Raw genomic sequence first — 23,504 nt, forward strand, 5'->3', positions numbered from 1 at the left:
TCTCGTCAAGAAAACTAGAGAGATCAAGGGAACATTTCATGCAAAGATGGGCACAATAAATGAGAGAAATGATATGGACCTAACAGAAGCAGAAGATACTAAGAAGAGGTGGCAAGAATACACAGAACTATAGAAAAAAGATCTTCATGACCCAGATAATCACGATGGTGTGATCACTCACCTAGAGCCAGACATCCGGGAATATGAAGTCAAGTGGTCCCTAGGAAGCATCACTAAGACCAAAGCTAGTGGAGGTGATGGAATTCCAGTTGAGCTATTTCAATTCCTAAAAGATGATGCTGTGAAAGTGCTGCACGCAACATGCCAGTAAATTTGGAAAACTCAGCAGAGGCCACAGGACTGGAAAATGTCAGTTTTCATTCCAGTCCCCAAAAAAGGCAATGCCAAAGAATGCTCAAACTACTGTGCAACTGCACTCATCTCACACACTAGCAAAGTAATGCCTGAAATTCTCCAAGCCAGTCTTCAACAGTGTGAACCATGAACTTCCAGATGTTCAAGCTGGTTTTAGAAAAGGCAGAGGAACCAGAGATCAAATTGCCAACATCTGCTGATCATCAAAAAAGCCACAGAGTTCCAAAAAAACATCTACTTCTGCTTTATTGACTACTCCAAAGCCTTTAACTGTGTGAATCACAACAAACTGTAGAAAATGCTTCAAGAGATGGGAATACCAGACCACCTGACCTGCCTCCTGAGAAATCTGTATGCAGGTCAGGAAGCAGCAGTTAGAACTGGACATGGAAAAACAGACTGGTTCCAATTCGGGAAAGGAGTATGTCAAGGCTGTATGTTGTCACCCTGCTTATTTCACTTATATGCAGAGTACATCATGTGAAATACTGGACTGGTGAAGCCCAATCTGGAATCAAGATTTCCGGGAAAAATATCAATAACCTCAGATATGCAGATGACACTGCCCTTATGGCAGAAAGTGAAGAACTAAAGAGCCTCTTGATGAAAGTGAAAGAGAAGAGTGGAAAAGTTGGCTTAAAACTCAACATCAGAAAACTAAGATGATGGCATCCCATCACTTCACAGCAAATAGATGGGGAAACAATGGAAACTGTGACAGATTTTATTTTTTGAGCTCCAAAATCACTGCAGATGGTGACTGCAGCCATGAAATTAAAAGATGCTTCCTCCTTGGAGTAAAAGTTATGACCAGTCTAGATAGTGTATTAAAAAGCAGAGACATTACTTTGCCAACAGTGGTCCATCTAGTCAAAGCTATGGTTTTTCTAGTAGTCATGTATGGATGTGAGAGTTGGACTATAATGATAGCAGACTGCCAAAGAATTGATGCTTTTGAACTGTGATGTTGGAGAAGACTCTTGAGAGTCCCTTGGACTGCAAAGAGATCCAACTAGTCCATCCTAAAGAAGATCAGTCCTGGGTGTTCATTGGAAGGACTGATGCTGAAGCTGAAACTCCAAATCTTTGGCCATCTGATGCAAAGAACCAACTCATTGGAAAAAACCCTGATCCTGTAAAGATTGAAGGTAGGAGAAGAAGGGGAGACAGAGGATGAGATGGTTGGATGGCAACACTGACTCAATGGACATGAGTTTGCGTAAACTCTGAGAGTTGGTGATGGACAGGGAGGCCTGATATGCTGAAGTCCACAGAGTCACAAAGAGTCTAACACGACTGAGGAACTGAACTGAACTGAAGGTGAAATTTCCTAGCAGTTCAGTAGATAGTTGCTAAGAGGGAACTTCCTGGAAGTCTGGTGGTTACAACTCCAATCTCTCACTACCAAGGGCCCAGGTTCAATCCCCAGTTGGGGAATTAAATCTCACAAGCCACATAGCACGGCCAAAAAAAAAAAAACAAAAACACATGCTAAGGGAGTAGATCTTGACAGTTCTCATCACAAGAAGAAAAATTCTGTAAGAAAAACTCTGTAAGGTAACAGATGTTAAGTAGACTTATTGTGGTGATCATTGTACAATGTATATAAATATCAAACTATGATGCTGTACACCTCAATTTAATAAAAAGCACACCTCAATATAAAAAGAAAAGAAAAATAACTTTCAGAACCATTCAATGTTTTGCCAAAGAATTTGTATTTTAAATAAGCAGGCACATTGAAAGCTATAACAATTTCAAAATTGAAAGCAATTTTGTTTAGTTACTTTCTCAAAGAGTAGATATGGCCATACTGTTATTTGAGCAATTCTAGATTAATAGTCAAGCCTATGTAATAGGTAGTTTTAAATAATTATTTTAATTTTCAATCTCAGCATCAAATGTGTTCAGTCAGTTTATCTGCTTGTCATTGACACTGTACTTATGATCATACAAAGGAAAATAAAAACAGATGTGTTTCTCAAAAATAATAGTAATAGGCACTAAAGTTTCCTGAGTATTTGCCTTGTGAAAACAATACCAAACAGTATTTTGGGAGTATTCTTTGTGTGGTAGCCCCTGTGATAAGCGTTCTCTGTGTGTGCCTCCTTTAATCTGTACAACAATCCCAGTGGTCAGTGCTATTTTCATCTTCTTTTTACGGACGATGAAACAAGTTGAAAGAGGGTCAGTAATAGTGGGATGAATTGAGAGAGTAGCACTGACATACACACTACCACGTGTAAAACAGACAGCTGGCGGGAAGCGGCCATGGAGCACCATAATATACCAAATCACACAGACAGTAAATGCTAGAGCCTGAATGCAACATAGACCCTCTGGATCCACAGTTTATAAACTGTCACAATATTCTACAGATAAGTATTTATCCTAGGTGGTAGACTATGTTGATCTCATTCAATTACAATCAACTACCATTAGCACCATTTTGTAATTTAAAACTTAAGTTTCAGGAGATTCCCAGCTGTATTGGAGTTGCCTGATCAATCTCCCCAAGCTTGAGTACACAGCCTGGTTGGGACCCCAGATCCACATGTCACTAGGATGCCCACCCTGATATGAGTGGGTCCAAGGCAAAAGGAACTAACAAAAGCATCACACATACGTCTCAATATTGTAAATGCTCTAAATTAAGCTAATCAATTGACTAACAAGACGTTCTATTATCCAAACTTTACAAAGACATTCAAGATGACCAGAGCTCTAGGTTCAAATTGAGGATTTGCGGCTTCTTGGAGCCCTAGTCTAGAACTTGCTGGAGTGGGGAGATTAGGCCCATCTCTGCTTTTCCATGCCAAGTCCATCTGGGAAGGGCTCAGAGCTGATTGACTGCACAGCGGATTCTTTTGGCCTTGGGGACTCAGGCTTGGTTGAGAACATGCAGTGAGCCAGGTTCTGGCTTTGCATGTCTCTTTGGCCCTGTGGATTTCTCAGATTATGGAGAGAGGTATGCCAGAACGGGTCCTTGTAAAGAGCAGAACCCAGTGAGGAGTTACTGTCGCCTGGATCCAAGGCAAGTCCTGAATTTCAGCTGCACGCTCAACCACTGGGTCCCTGTACCTGTTCCTTCTCAGGCAGAGAAACCTTCTTCCTTGGATGCATTCTCTATGTCATTCAATTGTCTTATTTATAACTAATACAACGGCCAAACAAATGTATCCATGGCTTTTCCATAAATGTAAGCATAAACAGAATTTCTTTGAAAGATGCAATTCTGGATTTTCTGGTCAGATCTGTCTGACAGTAAGGACCACTTACCAACTCCACTTTAGCCATAACAAGGGTGTCTAACCATTACGTGTCCCAGCCAAACACTGCCTTCAGCATTGCCCCATGATTGGGGTTTTTACTTACTCTCAATTGGTAAGCCATTGACTCTCCACTTGATCGTGGGTTCAGGCTCTCCTTCAGCCTCACACAACAGGATACCACTGCTACCAGTGCTGTATACACCACTCTGAGGTTTCTTGGTCCAGCGAGGGGGCTCTGGAAATAAAGTGAAGAGCTCATCAGTGTTTTATCTGTTACAGGTCCTAAAACGTTAAGGGTTGCTTTTCCATTATGCACCAGCAGATGGCAGACTCAACAAGGTGTTTCACATTAAGTCTTCTCTAAGGTAAGATAGGCATTGTTTTTGCCTGGGATGGGGTTTGTGTGTGGGTATGCGTTTTTATGAGTGTGTGAGTTGTAATTCGGAATCTTAGCATGTATAGCAAAATCAACACACTAAAAACAGTTATCTACATTCATCTTTACCTAGCTACACCAGTATCTATCTCATTATAGAAAAATGAAGGGAGGGTGAAGTTTAGAGTGCTGACCACAGCTTATTTCAGGCTGAAGCAAGGCATCCAAAATGGCTGATTTTCAAGTAACATATTTTGAAAATTTTTTAATGAAATTAAAACATTCAGCCCTTATTTTAAATATTTCTTAATTAATGACTTTATAGCATTTTATATGTCCATATCCAAAAGTCCATCTTAGGAATTTGGAAAACATTATTTCCTAGATAAATTCTTTTTTTGCAAGGGGGTAGGAGAAGGAATCCTAAAAGCAACATTTACCATTCTGCCCTCGAAACAATGGAGGAAAAGATATACTCAAATTACTTGCATCTTTCCGTGTCCTAATACACCAATATTATAATGTTGAGTGGTATTTCAGTATTTTTCTCTAAGTGCAAACATCACTGTCATGTTTTGTCACCCTAAGTATATTACTATGTCAGGAGCGAATAAAAGATTCATATTAAAGTATGGATGGTTTGGATAATTTGATTTCAGAGAAAACTGCACAACACCTGCAGGTAATAATTCCCATCAAGTGTTGCTTGGTTATTTCCCCCAAGACAGTTTTGGATTTACATTTTTAGTCAAAAAGGAAAGTCTTTAAGATACATATATGTGTAAAACAAAAGTATCATTTGAAGAATTTGTTACAAAACAAAAGAGGGAAAGGGGGGTTATGTGGGGAAAAATGTCCATAAACTCACCAGGAAAAACAAAGAAATACAAATATCTCTGGCAAGTTCAAGTCTGAGCAAGAGACATGCCTTTGTAATTATTCGACAGGATACAGACTTGTTAAATTCCAAGTTAAATATGTGTGTTCATAATCTACATTATGTAAAAATTTATTCATATAGTTTAAAATGCAGCAGTCCAAATTATAAACTGCATATGAGCTTTTAAGGTGAAGAGTTTTACTTCTGTGTGTATGTCTGTACTGTGTACTTCTGTACATTTTTACATCATTGTTACTTTCTTCTGATCTTTTCATATAGCCACTGTAAAATAAAACACTTGAGTTACAGAAAAACCATGAAAGATTTCTTATTTACAGTAGAAAACTAAGACTACTGCTTTTAGAACATGCAAAAATCAAAGAAATCATGGCAATGCAATATACAACATGATGGCTATAATTTATGAATAATACTGTATTACCTATTTGAAAGTTGCTAAGAATATATCTGAAAAGTTCTGATCAGAAAAAAATTCTAACTATGTACTGATGGATATAAACTCCACTACTTGTGGTGATTGCTTTACAATACATACCAATATCGAATCATTACACTGGATGACTAAAACTAATGATGTAATATGTCAATTATATCTCAATAAAAATAATAAAGGATATCATGCAATGATGACCCTTCTCTAAATCTTTCTGAGTAATAAAATCAAGATTTCTATTCTCATCCTACATATTTCACTAATCCTTTGGTACCAGCATTAAGATATACTACTGTTAGATATTGCTTCCCAGCTGACGTGGTGGTAAAGAAACCGCCTGCCAATGCAGGAGATGTAGGTTCATCTGCATCCCCTGGAGATCCCCTGCAGAAGGAAATGGCAACCCACTCCAGTATTCTTGCCTGGGAAATTCCATGGACAGAAGAGCCTGGCGGGCTATAGTTTATGGGGTCGCAAGAGTCAGGCAGTACCCAGTGACTGAGCATGCACACACTGTCACATCTTAGCTAAAAGGTACTTCAATGACCATCTTAATCAACCCTTCAACCTTACAGATGGAGAATTGAGCTTTGGAGAAGTCATTCAGCTTGCCCAGGGTCACCAGTAACAGAAGCCTCGCTTTCTGTTCTTGCCATTCCATGGACCAGCAGACCTGCTGAGTGACAAGCACTGAGATTCCCAAGTAAATGTGGTGTTATTTCTAACTCATTACTACTTTATTCATTTGGATCACAGGAACAAAGGCCAAACAGTTGTACCAACTTTCATTTTGTACTTCCAGATCCAAGCTCTCCAACATTTGTCATCTGTGCACATTCACTAGAAATCATCAATCAACTTTGTTCTTGTTAAGTGCTCAATTGTGTCTGACTCTTGCGACCCCATGGACTGTAGCCCACCAGACTTTTCTGTCCATGGAATTCTCCAGGCAAGAATACTGGAGTCAGTGGCCATTTTCCTTCTCCAGGAAATTTCCCAGCTCAAGGATCGAACCTACATCTCCTGCATAGGCAGGCAGATTCCTTATGGCTGAGCTACTTGGGAAGCCCCCACTAAACTTCACCTGAACTCTTTCGGATAAGCTTTCTTTATAAATGCTTAGACATTTGTTTTTGTGCTTCTCATCCCTGTTTCTCCTGGAGAAGTAAGCTAGTCCTGAGCAAAGGTACATTTGGTCATGCAATTTGAAAGGGACTTCAGGCCTGTTCTTAGAAGCATATTCTTCCTGGGTCTGTTGTGTCACTGCTCTCAATACCTGCCCAGGCTGAGATTTTCACAACTGGCATCTGCAGTGACAGCACCTAGACTATATCACTTAGGTTAGTGATCTATGAAAAGCCAGGGCGGAATTGCTCTCTTTCTGATATCTCCTCTGCTTAGTATGGGGGAGCAAAAAGTTGCCACCACAAAACATCTCTTTGGCATGCAGATTATTTTGAGCTGAAAATAATCAAGGCCCAAAAGATTCAGGAAGAAACTCTGATCTCGCCACTAACTGCATAAAATAGTTTAGTTAGAAGGCCTGTTTCTGGAATAGAGCTATTGCAGAAATACGTGCCAAGAACGGCTAGCATGTGGCTCAGATGGTAAAGAATCTGCCTGCAATGCGGGAGACCCAAGTTCGATCCCTGGGTCGGGACGATCCCCTATTGAAGGGAATGGCAGCTGTCTCCAGTATTCTTGCCTGGAGACTCCCATGGGCTAGGTTTGGAGGAAACTGCAGAGCCTAGACATTACAGTCCACTCTGTGCCCCCCCCCGTCTGCCCGGCCCTGCAAACACAGACAAATCAAATGCTGGCTCTTCTGTCTCCAGTCTTTCTTGGAGATGCTGTCCTCTCCTCTGAAGCCCCAAACATCCTCTTTAGTGTTTAGCTGAAGAAGTGGTTTAAGCTCTGGCCCTTTTTGTGAGTTACTCAGTTCTCCTGGCTTCTCCCACGGATATGGGTTACTACCAGAGTGAGCCTGAGGACAGTGATGAGGGGCCGGGAAATGTCTGGAGGTGCAAGGAGGCTATGGGCAAGCAGGAACACCAGGACAGATTTTTTTCAAAGGTTGGAACATGCAACTGTATTCCTGACAGGTAAGACCAATTTGAAAGGATAGGGGGGAAAAGGCTTAAGAGAGAAGAAAGAATAATTAAAATGGAAATTCCTGAGAGAAAGCATCATCACTGAATCCCAGTCTTTCATCTATTATCCATAAATCTCTGGTAACTGATGAAAATGACTTATGTTGAAATTTTACTCATTTAATCATAACTGTAAACAAAAAAAATAAGATGATAAATTTCTCTCACGATGCTCAAAACTGAGATGCAAATGTCTGAATGTTTACAATGTAATAAGCAAGCTAATTAGAGATGTTTACCACTAGAAGGAAAACAAAACAGAAAACTGGTACCTATGAAATATACAACACAGAGGTAATTTTCTTAGTAACAGATTTCTATTCAATATCTATATTCCTACAAATCAAAAATTATTAGGTCCAGCAAACTTGGATTTCACTGCAACTTTTTAAAAGTATATTTGTTACTTGAAAATGAGACTTTCTCAAATAGGTCGATTACTGAATTGTGTTTAAATTCATGACATCTTTTTAAAATGCAGCACAATTATGGTTATATAACTATGTATAAATACTTGCCTATTACACTTACTAAATTTCAAAAGCCCTACATGATGCAAAAGTTTACAACACAAACACTGTTAGCTGGACGCAGTTGAAGCACATCTGTGATCATACTTTGATTTTTGTATTTAGAAAATTTTAGATGCCATTTTGGTTTCCTAGGTGGCGCAGTAAAGAATCTGCCTGCCAATGCAGGAGAGGAAAGAGATGCCAGTTGGACTCCTGGGTCAGTGACCCACTGGGACCCACTCCAGTCTTCCTGCCTGGAAAATTCCATGGACAGAGCAGCGTGGCGGGCTTGTGAGAGTTTAGTTCCCCAACTAGTGATGACAGATTTTGCTTGTGTTTATTACATTAATAAAGAATAAATATCACAGATATAGAGAATACAGTAAAATACAATGTGCTTTTGCTTAAGCACATTGGATGCTTTCAGAATGGGTTACACTGTCAAAGTTTACAGTAACACTGCTCTTTTCTCATATGACTAATCCTGTTATTTAATTGGTTTCCAAGCAAGAGACAAAAGTAAGGGAAAGAAGAAGGTGCAGGAAGGCGGAATAAAATTGAGTGAAAGTGAACTTATCCATCCATATGATTAATGAAGGATGTATTCACTGCCTTCACACTTAAAAGAAAGACTTCGTCAGCTGGGCTTGCTTTTCACTTGCATGTGTGAAGAGAAACTCCTAAAACATACAGCTGAGGGCACATTTAGTAGTTTCTCATTAAGGATAAAGGATTAAATGTCCCTCATAAAAACATTATTTACATCTCAATACTGCTAATAGCTGTTTTATGAATAGCGAGGACAATTTGTTCAAGAAACCTATATTCCTTTGGAGCCCTATAGTCAACATTTTAAACTGCGTAATTAATTTTACATCCTTGATTTATTTTTTCTTTTTGCAACCTTTGCAGTTCTTCTGAAAGCTTCAGTCTTACAGTCAAGAAATCCATGGCCAGATTGTTAAAATATTCAGCTACCGTAGCGATGTTCCAGCCATCTGGAAGGATTTCTAATAGTCAGCAACTTGGAGTAAGAGCAGCTAACAATTAGACCTGTCTGGTTCGTGGGTCTGTGTTGGTGCTGGGATTGGAGGGGGCAGGGCGGGCAAAGGGTTACAGAAAAACATCCTTGTTGTATGGTATAGCTGTATTATGCAGAGGCATCAAACACTGACTAAAATTACAGAAAAAAATCTCTCAAACTCTTCCTCTCTGCATTTCTTGGTGAATAATGTCAGAGGAATATGTCACTATTGGCAACTGTTGATATTTACGCATAACAACACGCTTTCTTTTATAACAGGTTTTGCTTTTGTTGAACTAAGGGGAATGATCCTCTCATCTTTGGTTTTCCTTTCTTCCTAACTTAACTAATCACACACACTGTGAGATGTGCCAAGTCGCTTCAGTCCTGCCCAACTCTTTGCGACCCTGTGGACTGTAGCCTGCCAGGCTCCTCTGTCCATGTGATTCTCCAGGCAAGAATACTGCAGTAGGTTGCCATTTTCCTCGCCAGGGGATCTTCCCAACCCAGGGATTGAACCAGTGTCTCTTGCATCTCCTGCATTGGCAGGCGAATTTTTTACCACTAATGCCACTTGGGAAACCCACACTGAGAGACGGGTTTTGGAAATACGCCGCTATTCCAAAGAGCAACATGATTAAAAGTTATCTTAACATTTACTTGTTAATATAACTTGCATCTGAGACTTTCTTTTTTCCATTACTTAAAACAGTGGGCCTTTACTTAGGTATTCCTTGTGCAGAATGAAGCTTTAAAAGGTGAACTTCATTGGAATATAAATGAAAGCCTTAGAGCACCAGTTCGCTGAATAGAAAGCTGAAAGAGATCATTTCTTTCAATAGTTAAGCCTGCACAGAACTAAAAAAGCACAAATGCAGTAATCATCCCATTAGTTTGATCAATACAGTCAACCAAATCATACATAAAAACTGCAGTGTTATCAGGACCACAGAAATAGGTCTGCATCAATCAAATTCACAGGATGGCTAGGTAACCTTTACATTTGCCCAGCAGCGAGAGCCCTGATAACTAATACTGTGCCTCACCGTTTTCAGTGGTGACATCACTGCCTACTTATTTCTGTGAATACAACAAACAATATACTAGGCTCTATTGATCAAAAAGCTTGAGTTTACAGAAAGAGGATATGAATATAATGGGTTTGTTTGCGCCTTTTGGCAGAGAAATAACACTTACATCATACTATTTTTCTTTCCCCATCAGCAACAGACTAAATGTCATCTGAACCCAAGAGATGGATCTCCCCCAAATAGGAAACAGTTAAGATCGTAATCTGTCTGACTCCCTCATTTCATTGGTAAGAAATGAAAATACAGAAAGCTGAAGTAAATTGGTCAAGGACCCGGGAAGTTAATGTCAGGACTGGGAAACTCCAAGCTTCTCTCAGACCTATTATAATACTTTTTATGATGGTAATGCTTCCTTCTTTTAAGATTTCATATTATGCAGTGTTATACACATATTACAGTAAATGTTTTCTCATAATAAGATGATATAAGAGATTAGGTCTAGTGACCAAACAGTCAATGTCATCTGTGTTCAATCCCTAACCAGGGATCTTTTCTTGTCATTTGTCCCTTCTGTGTGGTTTTGTGGAATAAATGACAAACCTGATTAACTGAAGTCTAATATATTCCACTGATCACTCTACAATTAAATGCTGAAGCAGATTATTCATTTTAATATATATGCATTTGAGGTTGACTATACATATGAATTCATCTTTTCTTTTTTAAATAATAGAAAAATAAATCAACATGGGAAATGTACCTTCTACTATAACGTGAAAATCATGAGTGGCTGATCCCAAGAAATTGTTGGCTGTGCAGCGATAGTTTCCTTTGTCCCGATAGGAGACATTCTCTATCTTCAAAGTTTTGCCATAATTTTCTTTTGTTTCTCTTCCCTTTGGTAAATCACCTCCCATTTTGTTCCAATCAACTTGTGGAGTTGGCCTGTAAAACAATACATAAATGGTAAACATTTTTTAAAGTGAAAAATAAAATATAAAGAAATCCACAGGGTACTTCCCACTGTGCTGCTTTTAGGTCTACACTCGAGAGTCCCACTGCTAAACATCAGCCTTCCCAATGCACAGACCTGCACACCAACATCCACCATCCGTGGTGAAGATCAGGGTTGGATGATGTCTCCTTCATTGCAAGCTCCTTTAATAGGCTACCACTTCAGAAATCTTCTGTTTCCTCTATTAAGAGGGCTAGCACCATGGACATGCTGAATATGGATGGTTAGATGAAGGATGGATGACTGGACTCATAGAAATGTACAAGATTTTTTTTCCAAGTATGCTATCTCCTTATGGGTGGTTTTTAAGGGGCCAGAAATAACAGCCCTCTCCCCCATATGATTTTGAAAAACACCATAAAGTAAGACCCAACACTCAGCAGAGGGTAGCCGTGACACCCCTCTTAATCCTTAAGAGGCTGCTATTGGAGAATAAGACTCAAATGTGGTGCCCAGTGCACTGGCTGGACCTGGGAATAGCTCATTTTAGGCCAACGTGGGCTCTGAAGCATAGACTGGGTCATCCAGGCAGACTGTCACCCTAGTAGGAATACAGGATTCAAGGAATGAACCAAATCTCTCTTGCTTAGAAAAATGAGATCACCCAATATAAACAACAAATGAGAAAAGCAAGAACAAAACAAATCCCAAATTGATAACTTGTCATACACCAACACAATGACATTTTCCACCTTATCTGGGTGGAAAACAAGAATGAGGAATCAAGCCAGCTAGGTTTAAAACAGAAAAATTCCATCTGCTGGGATTTTTGAAATGAAAATTTTTGAATGCAAACCAGACAAGTGGAGAAGTGGGATGCTCTATGACTTTTGTGATTTAAAAATGATGTGAAGAACAGTGATGCCTGATTTTAACTGACGGATGATTTTTTTTTCCTCCTCTTCACTTGAGCTGTATGACTGAGTGGAAGAAGTATTTCTGCTGTTTTTACTGATGACTATTTTCTTCTCACTACATTTCTTTTTATCATTAATACCTGAAAGTTATTGAGTATGTTCTAAATGGGAGCATCATTATCATCATTTTACCAGTGAGGATTCTAAAGTTCAAGAAGTTAATTTGCTTAAAGTCACTGGGGTAATAAATGACACATTAGAACTTGAAACTGTCTGACTAAACTTGTTCTTTTGACCAGTGTCTTCCATTTTATTTGTGCTTTTCCCATTTTTTTTTCCCCTTCCTAACCATGAATTCTGAGAATATATGCTTATAGGCAAATTAATTAGTTACTAGTTAATAAGTGAACAATTCATACTGTTTGCATCAATTTTCTTAAACTGTATTGTTTGGCAATGGTTAAAATAATTCAGTTATTATGCAAAAAAACAGAGGTAAAAATGATGATTTTTACACACATCTAGTCTCTTCCCTCACCGCACACGTACTTGTCTGGAACCACCACTACCGTTCATTTCACCGGGCTTAAAAGACAGGATATACTACTGACTTCTGTAGGAAATAGTAAGGGTGCTCAGATAGGTGGCTGTGACAGTGTATTAGCTGCTGGCTTCCTGAGCACACCACCCAACAGAATGCATAACCCATCCCTCCTGACTGCTTGCTTTGCACTCCATCTGTCAAAACGGCAATTTGCCAAAGTGCCGCTGCTCTGGACCTTAGTTCTTCCAAATCAGGGGATTTTTGTAAGCCCATACCTTAATGGTACAAGCATCTCACCTGCTGTAAAATCTTTTTTTTATTTTTTCTTTTTGCCAGTCCTTGGAAACCAGCCTAATCTTCTAATACCTATTCTTTCAAAGAACAGGATAAAAAGATTATCTAATAAGTATCATATGACTATGAGACAAATTTATCTGGGGACACATCTGTACCACTGCAAGAACATTCAGCTATTGTCTTGCTAATATTTTTCTTTCTTTTTTCAAAAATTTCGTAAACATTTACTAACAGCACTTGAACAATAAATTTTTGAAGGAAAATATATTGCTTAATCCATTTTTAGACATAAATCCACACCATACCATCATCTCAAAGGTTTCTTTAGGTCCTTGCCCGGTCAACTTTAATTCTTAAACTTCCTTTGTTTGCAAGAGAATTGTATCTAGCTTCAACCCATGAATTCAGAAAACAGAGAAAAGACAAAGAAAATTTGAGCCCAACAGTCAGCAGAGGGAATTTGCCTTTAAGCCTAACGAAGCTTTCACAGGATGTGAGTGAGTGTGAACTGGTCCATGAATGTGCTCTTTCCACCAAGGGGCTCACCGTCTGCACTCCTTTTGGGGAGTGAACACTTATCTCTTCTGAATCAAATTCACAATGTTGTTTTTAGCTATTCTTAGTTTTCACCTTACAGAATCTGAACCCCTCAACCTTTCCCTCTGAAAGCTTTCCCATTTTACTTAATGATATCCACATTTTCATTAGTACTAGCTGTTTTCTAAAACATCTACTATATCCCACTCTTTTAGACTCAGGCACAGTGCCATCCTCTACCTACCCTACCTTTAACTGAACACATCAGTTCATTTGGTTGAAATATGCTGAAGAAGTTCAATTTAGAGGTAGTTTAAGGGTTCTGGAGACAGACAGGATGAAATCCCAGCCTCCACTGCATACTAAGTGTAGAGAGGTGAAGTCAACTCTCTGGCCTGCCCTTGCCTAACCTACAATAGGAATGAGTCATGAGATGCGTGTGGCGAGCATAAAATGAGCTAATGTATGTAAACTGCAAGACACAGTGCCTGACACATAATACAGAGGACAATATCTTCATTAATCTATTACAGTAGGAAGTTCGTGGTTTAAAACTTCTTAGAGGGCCTCCCTGGTAATTCAGTGCTAAAGAATTTGCCTGCCAATGCAGAAGACATGGGTTCAATCCCTGGTCTGGGAAGATCCCACATACCATAGAGCAACTAAGTCCGAGCACCACAACTATTGACCCGGTGTTCTAGGGCCCAGGAAGTACAACTACTGAAGCCTGAGATCCACAGCAAGAGAATTCACTGCAATGAGAGGCCTGCACACCACAGCTAGAGAAGTCCATGTAGCAATGAAGACCCAGCGCTGTCAAAAGTAAATAATTAAATAAATTACATTTTAAAATAAAACTTCTTAGAATACATTTTTTTTTCAAGTACTCTAAAAATTTTACAGTGTATCACATTCACTTCGAAGAGAACTAGTCTAGATAGGATTCTTAGCCTAAACCTATGAAAACCCTTCAGATGAACTTCTCTGACAAGGCCTTAGGAATCCTCAAGTCCCAAAGACAACACATGTCAGTGCTCACTCTTTCTCTACTGGCTCATGACACTGCATTTTCTGAAAAGCCCACAGAGTCTATTATATTGAAGACCATCCATGCAGTTGGCAGCCCACTCAAGAGGTAAGTTATGGCATTTGTGGGAAACAGGAGAAATGAGTTACTGACATGTTTTCCCTGCCCAAAGAGTCAACCAAGAATAGTGATGAGCCATGGAAGAATGTAATTTCTACCACTATAAACACATATAAATAAGAGCAAAGTGCAGGCAGTTACCAACATGATCCAAACGAACCTGACGCTTTCATCTCCTCATATAATACAGACACAAAATTCCTGAACAGAGGCCATGTCACTGCACATCTAATTACTTTATGGCGATATACTTGGGCAGTTTAATACAGATAAGCAACCTGAATATTTTGCAGGATGGAAAGAGAAATTTACAAAGCGTAGGGGTTATAAAACCATTAAAATCTCCTTTTGTTCACAGACCAATTTAAAACCACTCATTCAGAATATACAGTGAACAATGAATGAGTATGAATTTCAAATTCTAGTCCATGAACCAGATGGCCAGCTATAAAAAGCCCTGAGTTTACAAACTGAGTAAGTAAACTCAGGTGCTAGGAAGGTGGGATGTAATTTCCCACGGGATTCCCAGTGGCAGGGATGGCAACGTGGTGGTAAAGAAGGGTGATGATTGCGAAGAGACAATCTTGTATGATCAGGTATTAAATAAGATGATCCTTATTTACATAGACTTATGATAGCTACTCAACAAGGATCACAATTTCAAGAGGTGACCAAGTGAAGTCTTTTCTTGGAGGACTTGCTCAACTGACTTTAGGTGTGAAAAAAAGTTTGATTCATTGGTTCTGATGTAAAACTCTTAAATTGCAATGATCTGGGACTTCTCTGGTGATCCAGTGGTTGAGAACCTGCCTGCCAATGCAGGAGACATGGGTTTGATCCCTGGTCCAGAAAGATTTCACAACGCCACAGGACAATTACGCTCATGTGTCCCAACTATTGAGCGTGTGCTCGAGTGCCCGGGAGCCACAACTGCTGAGCTCACACGGCATCACTACTGAAGCCTGCATGCCCAGAGCCCATGCGCTGCCGCAGGAGAAGCCCCTGCAATGAGAAACCTGCACGCGGTAACTAGAGAAAGCTTATGCACAACAACAAAGATCCAGTGCAGACAAAAAAAATTTTTTTTTAATTTAACTTGCGTGATCTAGATCTGCTTGTGTGCAAAGGACAGGTGGGTAAAATAATAAATAGAGATCCATCGAACCTGGGGAAATGTAACAAGCAGAAGCAGGACAAATAACAACAGCAGAAAGACATAACCCTGGCACCAACAGTGACCCGCTGACTCTTCACAACCTCATGCCCTGACGATGCATCCCCGTGTTGACTGAGGTCAGGAGAACACAGTCACTGGCACCCCCGTTCACACTTTCACCAACTGACAGAGCTATCTAATTCTAAATCAATCTCGGTCACAGCCTGAAATCTGCAGAGAGAAGTGCAAATTACTTTCCCCAGAAATGTAGTAACAGGATTCTCTCTTCTAAAAGAAATCATTTTTTAAAGATGCATGCAGGCACAGTCTTCACTGCTATCTCATTCTTTACAGGACAGAATGGAAAAAGTCATGAACAGGGTCAAGTTACTCACAGGCCTTCAGCAAAACACTCGAGCAGCAGGGTCTCCCCTTTGAGGATGGTAACAGAAGACTCACTGCCACTTTCAGGAGGAGGCAACAATAGTCTGGGTTTTCTCTGCTTGATCGAATTTGCTACAGAACAGAACAGAACAGAGTCAGATTTTGTTCAAACTAAGAAACTCCTTTGGCACTCGATCCTTCCTAAAACATATTTAACCATATGGACCTGTGTGTGTGTATGCATATTTACACACACATTTTAATTTATTTTCACACATTTATTTCACATATATTTCACACATTTTAATATATTCCTACTTAAATAGATTCCACTTTTACCAGGAAGCATGGGTCGCCCTTCAGATACATTAACTAAGTGCTGCATTAAGTTTTATAAAGATTATGATTCAAACCACATCTTCAAATTCAGAAGTTCAAACAGTGTTCAAGATAATTAGTTTCTTGATAAAGCCTTGAGCTCATTGGCAGTCAATAGTTTTATATTCCACATTTTAATCATACTTGGTCATGTTTGATGGCCGTGTGTGTTTTTTCTTTAATTGAATGTGCCCAAGTATCTGACAGGATTCCTCTTATAATACAGTTTCCTGGTCCCTACACTCAGAAACTCTGATTCAAGAAGCCTGTGGTGCACAACCAGGCATCTATGAATTTATCAATTAGGTGACTCTACTTTCAGTCTTATATCCTCAAAGACAAACACTGTTGCACAAAAAGATTCACAAGCCATCTCAGTAACTGGGGACGAAATAGTCCATTTCTTATTTTCCTAAAGTGGAAGTCACTCAGTCCGGTCTGACTCTTTGCGACCCCAGGGACTGCAGCCCGCCAGGCTCCCCTTTCCATGGAATTCTCCAGGCCAGAATACTGGCGTGGGTAGCCTTTCCCTTCTCCAGGGGATCTTCCAAACCCAGGGAACGAACCCAGGTCTCCCACATTGCAGGCAGATTCTTTACTGTCTGAGCCACCAGAGAAGCCCCATTTTCCTAAGAAACTTTTCAAATACAATGGAAAATGAGGAAGCTTCCATGTTCAACACAAATTCTGGTTTCTGTTCCAAGTGTTCACACAAATTATGTTTCACATCCAATGTCAATGTGATTTGATGTGATATGCTAAGTGTCAAGGTGAGGGCTGCTATCAGAGTGGAGGATGAAAGGTACTGACAGCAGTATGTACCTTGCCACCACTTCCTTACAAGCATTTAATTGTTTTTTGAAAAATAATTTTTGAACATGTATTATATGGTGTGATTTTTTTTTTACATTTTTATATTGGAGTACAGCCTATTATATCCATTCTCCCCCAAACTCCCCTCCCATCCATGTGTAATGATTTTATTGAGTGCTGAAAAGATATAACACTATATGTTTGTGTTATTGACCTCCAAGGAAATGATGTTGCCTGTATATACCTAATCAGTCCATTTTCAAACTGAAGATACACCAAGGGGAACCCTCATCCAGCCCTGGTGATGTTATCAGTATATTAGATTACCAAAGTTATCATGGAGGGTTCATTGCTGGTGCCAGTTATAAAAGAAATATTTATTGCATTCAGACAAATGATTCTTTTCTCTGTAGAAAAACTACCTACTATATAATTTGGTTAAATATTCTATGGGAAAAAAATTTTAAATAATAAAAACCATTTCATAGACAAGTGAGCTTGGAAAATGCTGCAACTTATATTCCTTCTCACTGAATCACAATGGACAGTTGTGTCATAAGTATTTCAAGAGATCTAGGAAAGAAAATAACCATTTGACTTTCTTACACTCAACGCTTTCTCTACTTCTGTTACACCCTGTTACAAAAACCATTGCTTTTTCCTTTCTTCATGTAACAGCTCTCTGCCAAACTGCAGGCATTTTGGGAGATTCATAATAATTACTCCATGAAAAACATAATCATATATGTATATGTATTTACTTATGGTAATTATACTATCAATAAGTATATAGGTGTAATTATATAGTTATGCATTTGTAAATATTACCCCCTATTACATACATTTAACGGGGATGGGAGAAAATAGAACCCTCTGTGTTAAGGGTCTTGTTAACCCTCTATATTAACCCTCTCCTTACTAATAGTATCAGTATATTAATAAACTCAGAAGGTATTAAAGTTCAAATTCTGAGATGACAATGAGTGACCACAGGTGAAAATAAATGTCAACATTCTACATGTCATCAACTTACCCTTGGAAATAATTTCTGTGGATGAACTCGAGTCATTAACATGCTTTACTGAAATAAAAAAATGGAAGAAAAAACTCACAAACATAATGGTAGATGCTGACATCAAAACAATGAAAAGCCATAGTTTTCCCCTACAAAAATTACAAAATGAGGTATAAGCATGCTTCACTAGAACAGCGTCTTTGGGAACATAGTTGAAAAATATTTATAAAGAGCTTAATCTTGAGCTACCATAGATGAAATCTGGGTGGAAAGGACACAAATTAGAGCTCCATTAAAGAGAACTGAGGTTGCTGAAGGATACTATAGTGAAGCCCTGGCATAGAGAATCAACACACAACAAATTGATGAACCAAATTATGAAAAAATTATGAACCACATTAGACAATGGAATGGTCATGCCAACTTTTGACTCTACCAGAGTCAGTTATTCAGTCAATGAATTTCTGGAGATTATCTCTGCCCTTTGAATCTTGGTTATTTCTTGCACTAATAATGACAGTTTTCAAATTTAAGAACCCAGAGTGCCATCTGCAGAATCAAGTAGGAAAGAGAAGCAATTCAAATAACTTTGCCAATTTGGGAAACACAAAAAAAGTTTGATGTGATAAAAATGATATTACTTCTTGTTATTTTTGACTCCGTTCTTTTCTCCCAGATTTTCAGCCTTGCCAGTTTATCCGAAATCACAGAGATTCTGAGCCTGAGACTTGCTGAGAAAACCCTGGAATTTTGTTCTGTATTTCACACAAGGAAAATGACTCGACTCTCTAGTCATCAAGTGAAATACACTTGTCCTGTGAATTGAGATTTGATTTTCTGGCTGCAGGAGTCAGAGCTACTGTCAATGTGCAGCTGCAGATGTCTCTTTCATTGGGAAGGAAGTCTCCAGAGTTAAACTAAACAATGCTGGAAAATATCAACCCAGCTTTAACTGGCTTCAACCAGAATAAAATTACAGACACATTTGTCTCCCACATTCATGCTGGCACAATAAAATTATTTCAACTTACAACTGTTAACTGTTAGTTTCATTGGCATTTTCTGCACAATAGTCCTCAATCTCGGGAACGCAGCAAAGCAGCAGTAATCATTCCGACTGTCCTTTTCCTCCACATTTGCGAAGTACAGATCTCCCTTTTGGCTCATGTATACTCTCTCATCTTGCTCAATGTGTTCTAATTCTGGAAGAGAAATATCTTGTCATTAAAAGGGCAACTGTCCTTTATTATGCCTTGTTGCCTCTTTTTCCGTATCCTTCCTTTCATATTATTTTATTTTTCATGTAGGCTCTTCCTATTCCTCCCAAATCTGGTCTTACTATAGAAGCAATTAGTGAGTAAGAAATAAAACACACACAAAAAACAAGAAAATCATTGACAGAGTGCTTATCACCATTAACTGAAGTCACTGATGGACAACTAGTCTGGGCATTCGACCTCTCCTGACCATTTAGGATTCTACTTCTGCTCTATGGGTCTGCTTTGACTTATTTGAAAACTAATCCAAATGGATAATGACCTAATTATTACTCTTATTATATTAGGATCATATTTGTTAGAAACAGATTTTCACAAAATTGTGTCTGAGATATTAATCCCTCTTCCATGATGCAGCCTAGTTAAGTTCTATGATGGATGGAATCTGGAACTCTGGCTACAATCAAGAGTAGCTTCTTTTGCTTTCTTCCAAATACTGTACAATTATTACTTTACTCTGGGAGTCACAATGAGAAAAGATTTAGATAGACCTGCTAAGACACATGCCAGAAGTAGGGTTTACAAGAAGCTGGAATCCCAACGCAAGAGCTGATGATAGCTTTTGGAAAATTAAACACAGAAGTTAATACTCATTTCTTTGTGCATCACTGTATTAAGTAGGTGCAACATATTAAAAGAGAAATATAAAGCTAGCAACACAGATACAAGCCATTCTCAACTTTGACGTGGATAATAGTGCCAAGGTAAGTAAGACATATGGAAAATAAGTATTTCCTTCATAGACATATTGTATCTTGTTAACAGACTCTACTCTTTCCAGATATGACAAAATCAAGACATATTTAGTGGTTTTCTAGTGCTTTCATGTATATTCAGAACTTACAGCAGACTATAGATGGAAAGTTTTAAACTATACTTGATTTCACATTCATAAGTTCATATTAATTTTGTATCCTTCATTTCAGTATGTCATTTGAAACAATGCATGAATTTAAAATGTCCCCTTATTGATAGAACAGAATATTACTTACCAATATTCATCCAATAAATGTGCAAAGGTGGCAGACCTTTGGGAGGGTTGCATGGAAGGACAATTGGATCACCTTCCTCCACTTCAAGAGGATCGATTTTTTCTTTGGGGAATTTTGGAGCATCTGATATAAAAAATCATTTAAAGACACCATCTTAAATTTTTAACCTTACAAGTAATGCTTAATGTTACAAGTATTATCTTAACGCATTCTTCTTTTAGAAATTGGAACATTTTTAGTAAATTCAACACCCTAAATCTTCTTGTCTATGTCCTGCAGAGGAAAATACTGTTAACAATCTGTGCTGCATCATTATACAACCTTAAAAATATTTCTGCATTCTGTAACTGTAGATAACAAATATTTTTGCTTTGACATCAATAAGGCAACAATATGCTTGTGCATATTTCTCAGTGAAGAGGTATAAGTTCTGAGTCATAGGAGTTGCTCATTTTAAGTTTTCATAGATTTGGAATCATTTTTCTCCAAACGTTGTGATTTATTTTTAGGCAGATACTTATTTTCTATCTTTTGCTTTATTTTGAAGCCCTTGAATGTGACTGGCAAATATTCCATTCAGATCATAATCAAACGAAATACACAATACAAAGCCCACATGGGAAAAAATGGTATGAATACAATGAAAAGCCAAACATGACCACTAGAAGTTGCAAAGAGAGCCATCCACACTGGAATCACTCCCAGTAAATAAAATTTTAAGTGAAATGAAGTGGATGTAGGACAGGAGACTGCAGTATTTCAACATATTGTTTCTCTCCCTTGCTGGAATCAATTTCCTTAAAAAGGTCAATGCAATTACTGAGAATGTAAGTCACAACAGTGCAGAATTTGAAATACAACACTGAAGTTTGATATTTTATGAAGTTATTTATAAAATAGTTTTAAGAATATTCAAAATATATTCCTCCTCAACATTATTTGTACCTTTCAACTTTGGTAGGGGAATCTGCACTGTAGAATTACTTGGGGTTTGATAGATGAGAAAAGTCTTATATGAGGTATTTATAGCCTTCCTGATCTGATGGAATTTATTAGCAGTTTTCCATCTCTATATTTCATTCTTAAAATATGGCTCACAAAAGATTATTATTATTCTTGAGAGTCTAAAGATATATTCATTTACTGTCAATTTTCCTCTTGAGAAGCTTTGTGCTGTTCCTTTGCTCCTCACCCCCATCCCCTACTCTAACTCCTTAGTGATTGAGGGAATTTGCTGACATTTCTTATCGATGCACTAGCTACAGTGAATTGCTTTTTGTCTAAATTCAACCTTTCACGGCTTAACGTCACAGGGGGCAGTACCATTATTACACTGCCTCTGCCAGTTCAAAAGACAGGCGTTGGCACGTGACAGCTCTCAGTGGATTCCCTCGTGGTCTACTCATTCTAAGATTTCTCTTGGCAAGTCTGGAAATAAAATTTGAGATGGGAACCATCTTGGACACGAATTTGGTATATATTCTGCAAAATGACTTGTATAACATTTGCTGTCAGTCAAAGCTAAGGCTTGACAGATATGAGTTTGAGCAAGCTCCGGGAATTGGTGATGGACAGGGAAGCCTGGCGTGCTGCAGTCCATGGGGTCACAAAGAGCCGGACACGACTGAGTGACTGAGCTGAACTGAACCATCTTGGAATCATGCTTTTGCTCTAGGTAGAATGAAACTTCCAACAAGAGACAGAAGAACATCTGAGTGTATCCTCTACATGTACCTTGTTGATAAACTATCAGTACCACCTATTTGGTAAAGCCTTAGCTTTGACTGACAGCAAATGTTATACAAGTCATTTTGCAGAAATATACCAAATAAAGTGCAGTAACTTACAGAACTAGTATGTACCCTAAGCTCCAAATTCAAATCACTTGTTTAATGAAACTCGCTCTAACTAAAGCTCAGTATTTATTCTTAATGAAGTTAGCAATGTTGTTTGGTAGTTTTTGAATCTATTTATCTGTTTATACGCAGATCATAGAAGCAAAAGAGGAAGGGAAACAGATTAGGAAATGAAAGACGCATGTAATCCTGTTTTGCAACTAGCAAACTTTACAGTGCCAAATATGAACGCACAGTTCCCTGGGTGGTATCTATTGTAAAGTCGCTAATTAAGTTGTATAAAGTCCTAATTGGAGAGCTGTCTCTTTAGAAAAAATTTAATAATTCAAACAGATAGTATCACCAGTGAATCACTATCATCCTTGCATTAATTAAATCTAGATTGTAAAATTCTAATTACAAAAGTGTAACTCTGTTACTCAACTGGCTTCCAAGGCATTCATAATAAAAAAGATAAAAATAAGATTTAGAAGTCTACCAAAGCCTTTATCACATACCATAAATCTGGAACAGCTTTAACCAAAGGTGAAATTAATACCTGGAAACCGGGAAGAATATTTATATATTTAATAATTTAAGGCCCAAGAATAAACACTGTAAAGGATATAAATTTGTCAGGTTTTTTTAGATCTTACTCTTCAACTTTCAAACTATATTGCAAATTTGATGCAAAGCAAAAAAGTGACTATTTTAACATTCACAGATAAATGTGAAATTTAATTATTATAACAACTGCAAGCATAATGTCTACCTCAATTCAATTTAAAAAATGACTATTTAAAAATAACTCCAACCAATGACTTTTGCTGATTATATTTCTCTGGTGATAAACATTAGCATTGTTTAGTTAGGACAGATGCAATATTTTAAAAACATGAATTGTAAACAGTTATTTTTCTTTTGTGTGAGGCAACTACACTGCTGGAACTCACCAACACATGTCAAATAAGTGCTCTATTAACACCAAAAACAAAATCACTTAATTGCGTATCACTTAATTGTGACTGGACTTGACCATGGAATGGTGTCTTTGCAAAGGGATCAGCGTCCACTTCTACATTAGCATCCACATAAGCAGGATTTGAAGAATGTTTGGAAATCCCGTCATAATCAAGTCTAGATAGATCCATAAATATTTAGTCCCTATCAGTCTACCTCATAA

At 38.3% G+C, this 23,504-nt stretch overlaps 1 protein-coding gene across 3 annotated transcripts in view; it reads right to left on the reverse strand.

Annotated features, from left to right (window-relative positions):
* CHL1 (cell adhesion molecule L1 like) overlaps positions 1-23,504 on the reverse strand; it is an 89,645-nt gene that overhangs the window by 47,026 nt on the left and 19,115 nt on the right. For 2 of the 3 annotated variants that reach the window (XM_065935285.1, XM_065935283.1), the window contains exons 4-9: positions 20,487-20,609; positions 19,249-19,419; positions 18,236-18,283; positions 16,023-16,143; positions 10,835-11,019; positions 3,751-3,882 (exon numbers count right to left, since the gene is read on the reverse strand). In XM_065935285.1, coding sequence (XP_065791357.1) covers positions 3,751-3,882; positions 10,835-11,019; positions 16,023-16,143; positions 18,236-18,283; positions 19,249-19,419; positions 20,487-20,609 — 780 coding nt within the window. The remainder of the gene's footprint in view (positions 1-3,750; positions 3,883-10,834; positions 11,020-16,022; positions 16,144-18,235; positions 18,284-19,248; positions 19,420-20,486; positions 20,610-23,504) is intronic. The other variant, XM_065935284.1, reaches the window with a different exon arrangement.

This window comes from Muntiacus reevesi, chromosome 4 (assembly GCF_963930625.1).
Source record: "Muntiacus reevesi chromosome 4, mMunRee1.1, whole genome shotgun sequence".
Lineage (NCBI taxonomy): Eukaryota > Metazoa > Chordata > Mammalia > Artiodactyla > Cervidae > Muntiacus > Muntiacus reevesi.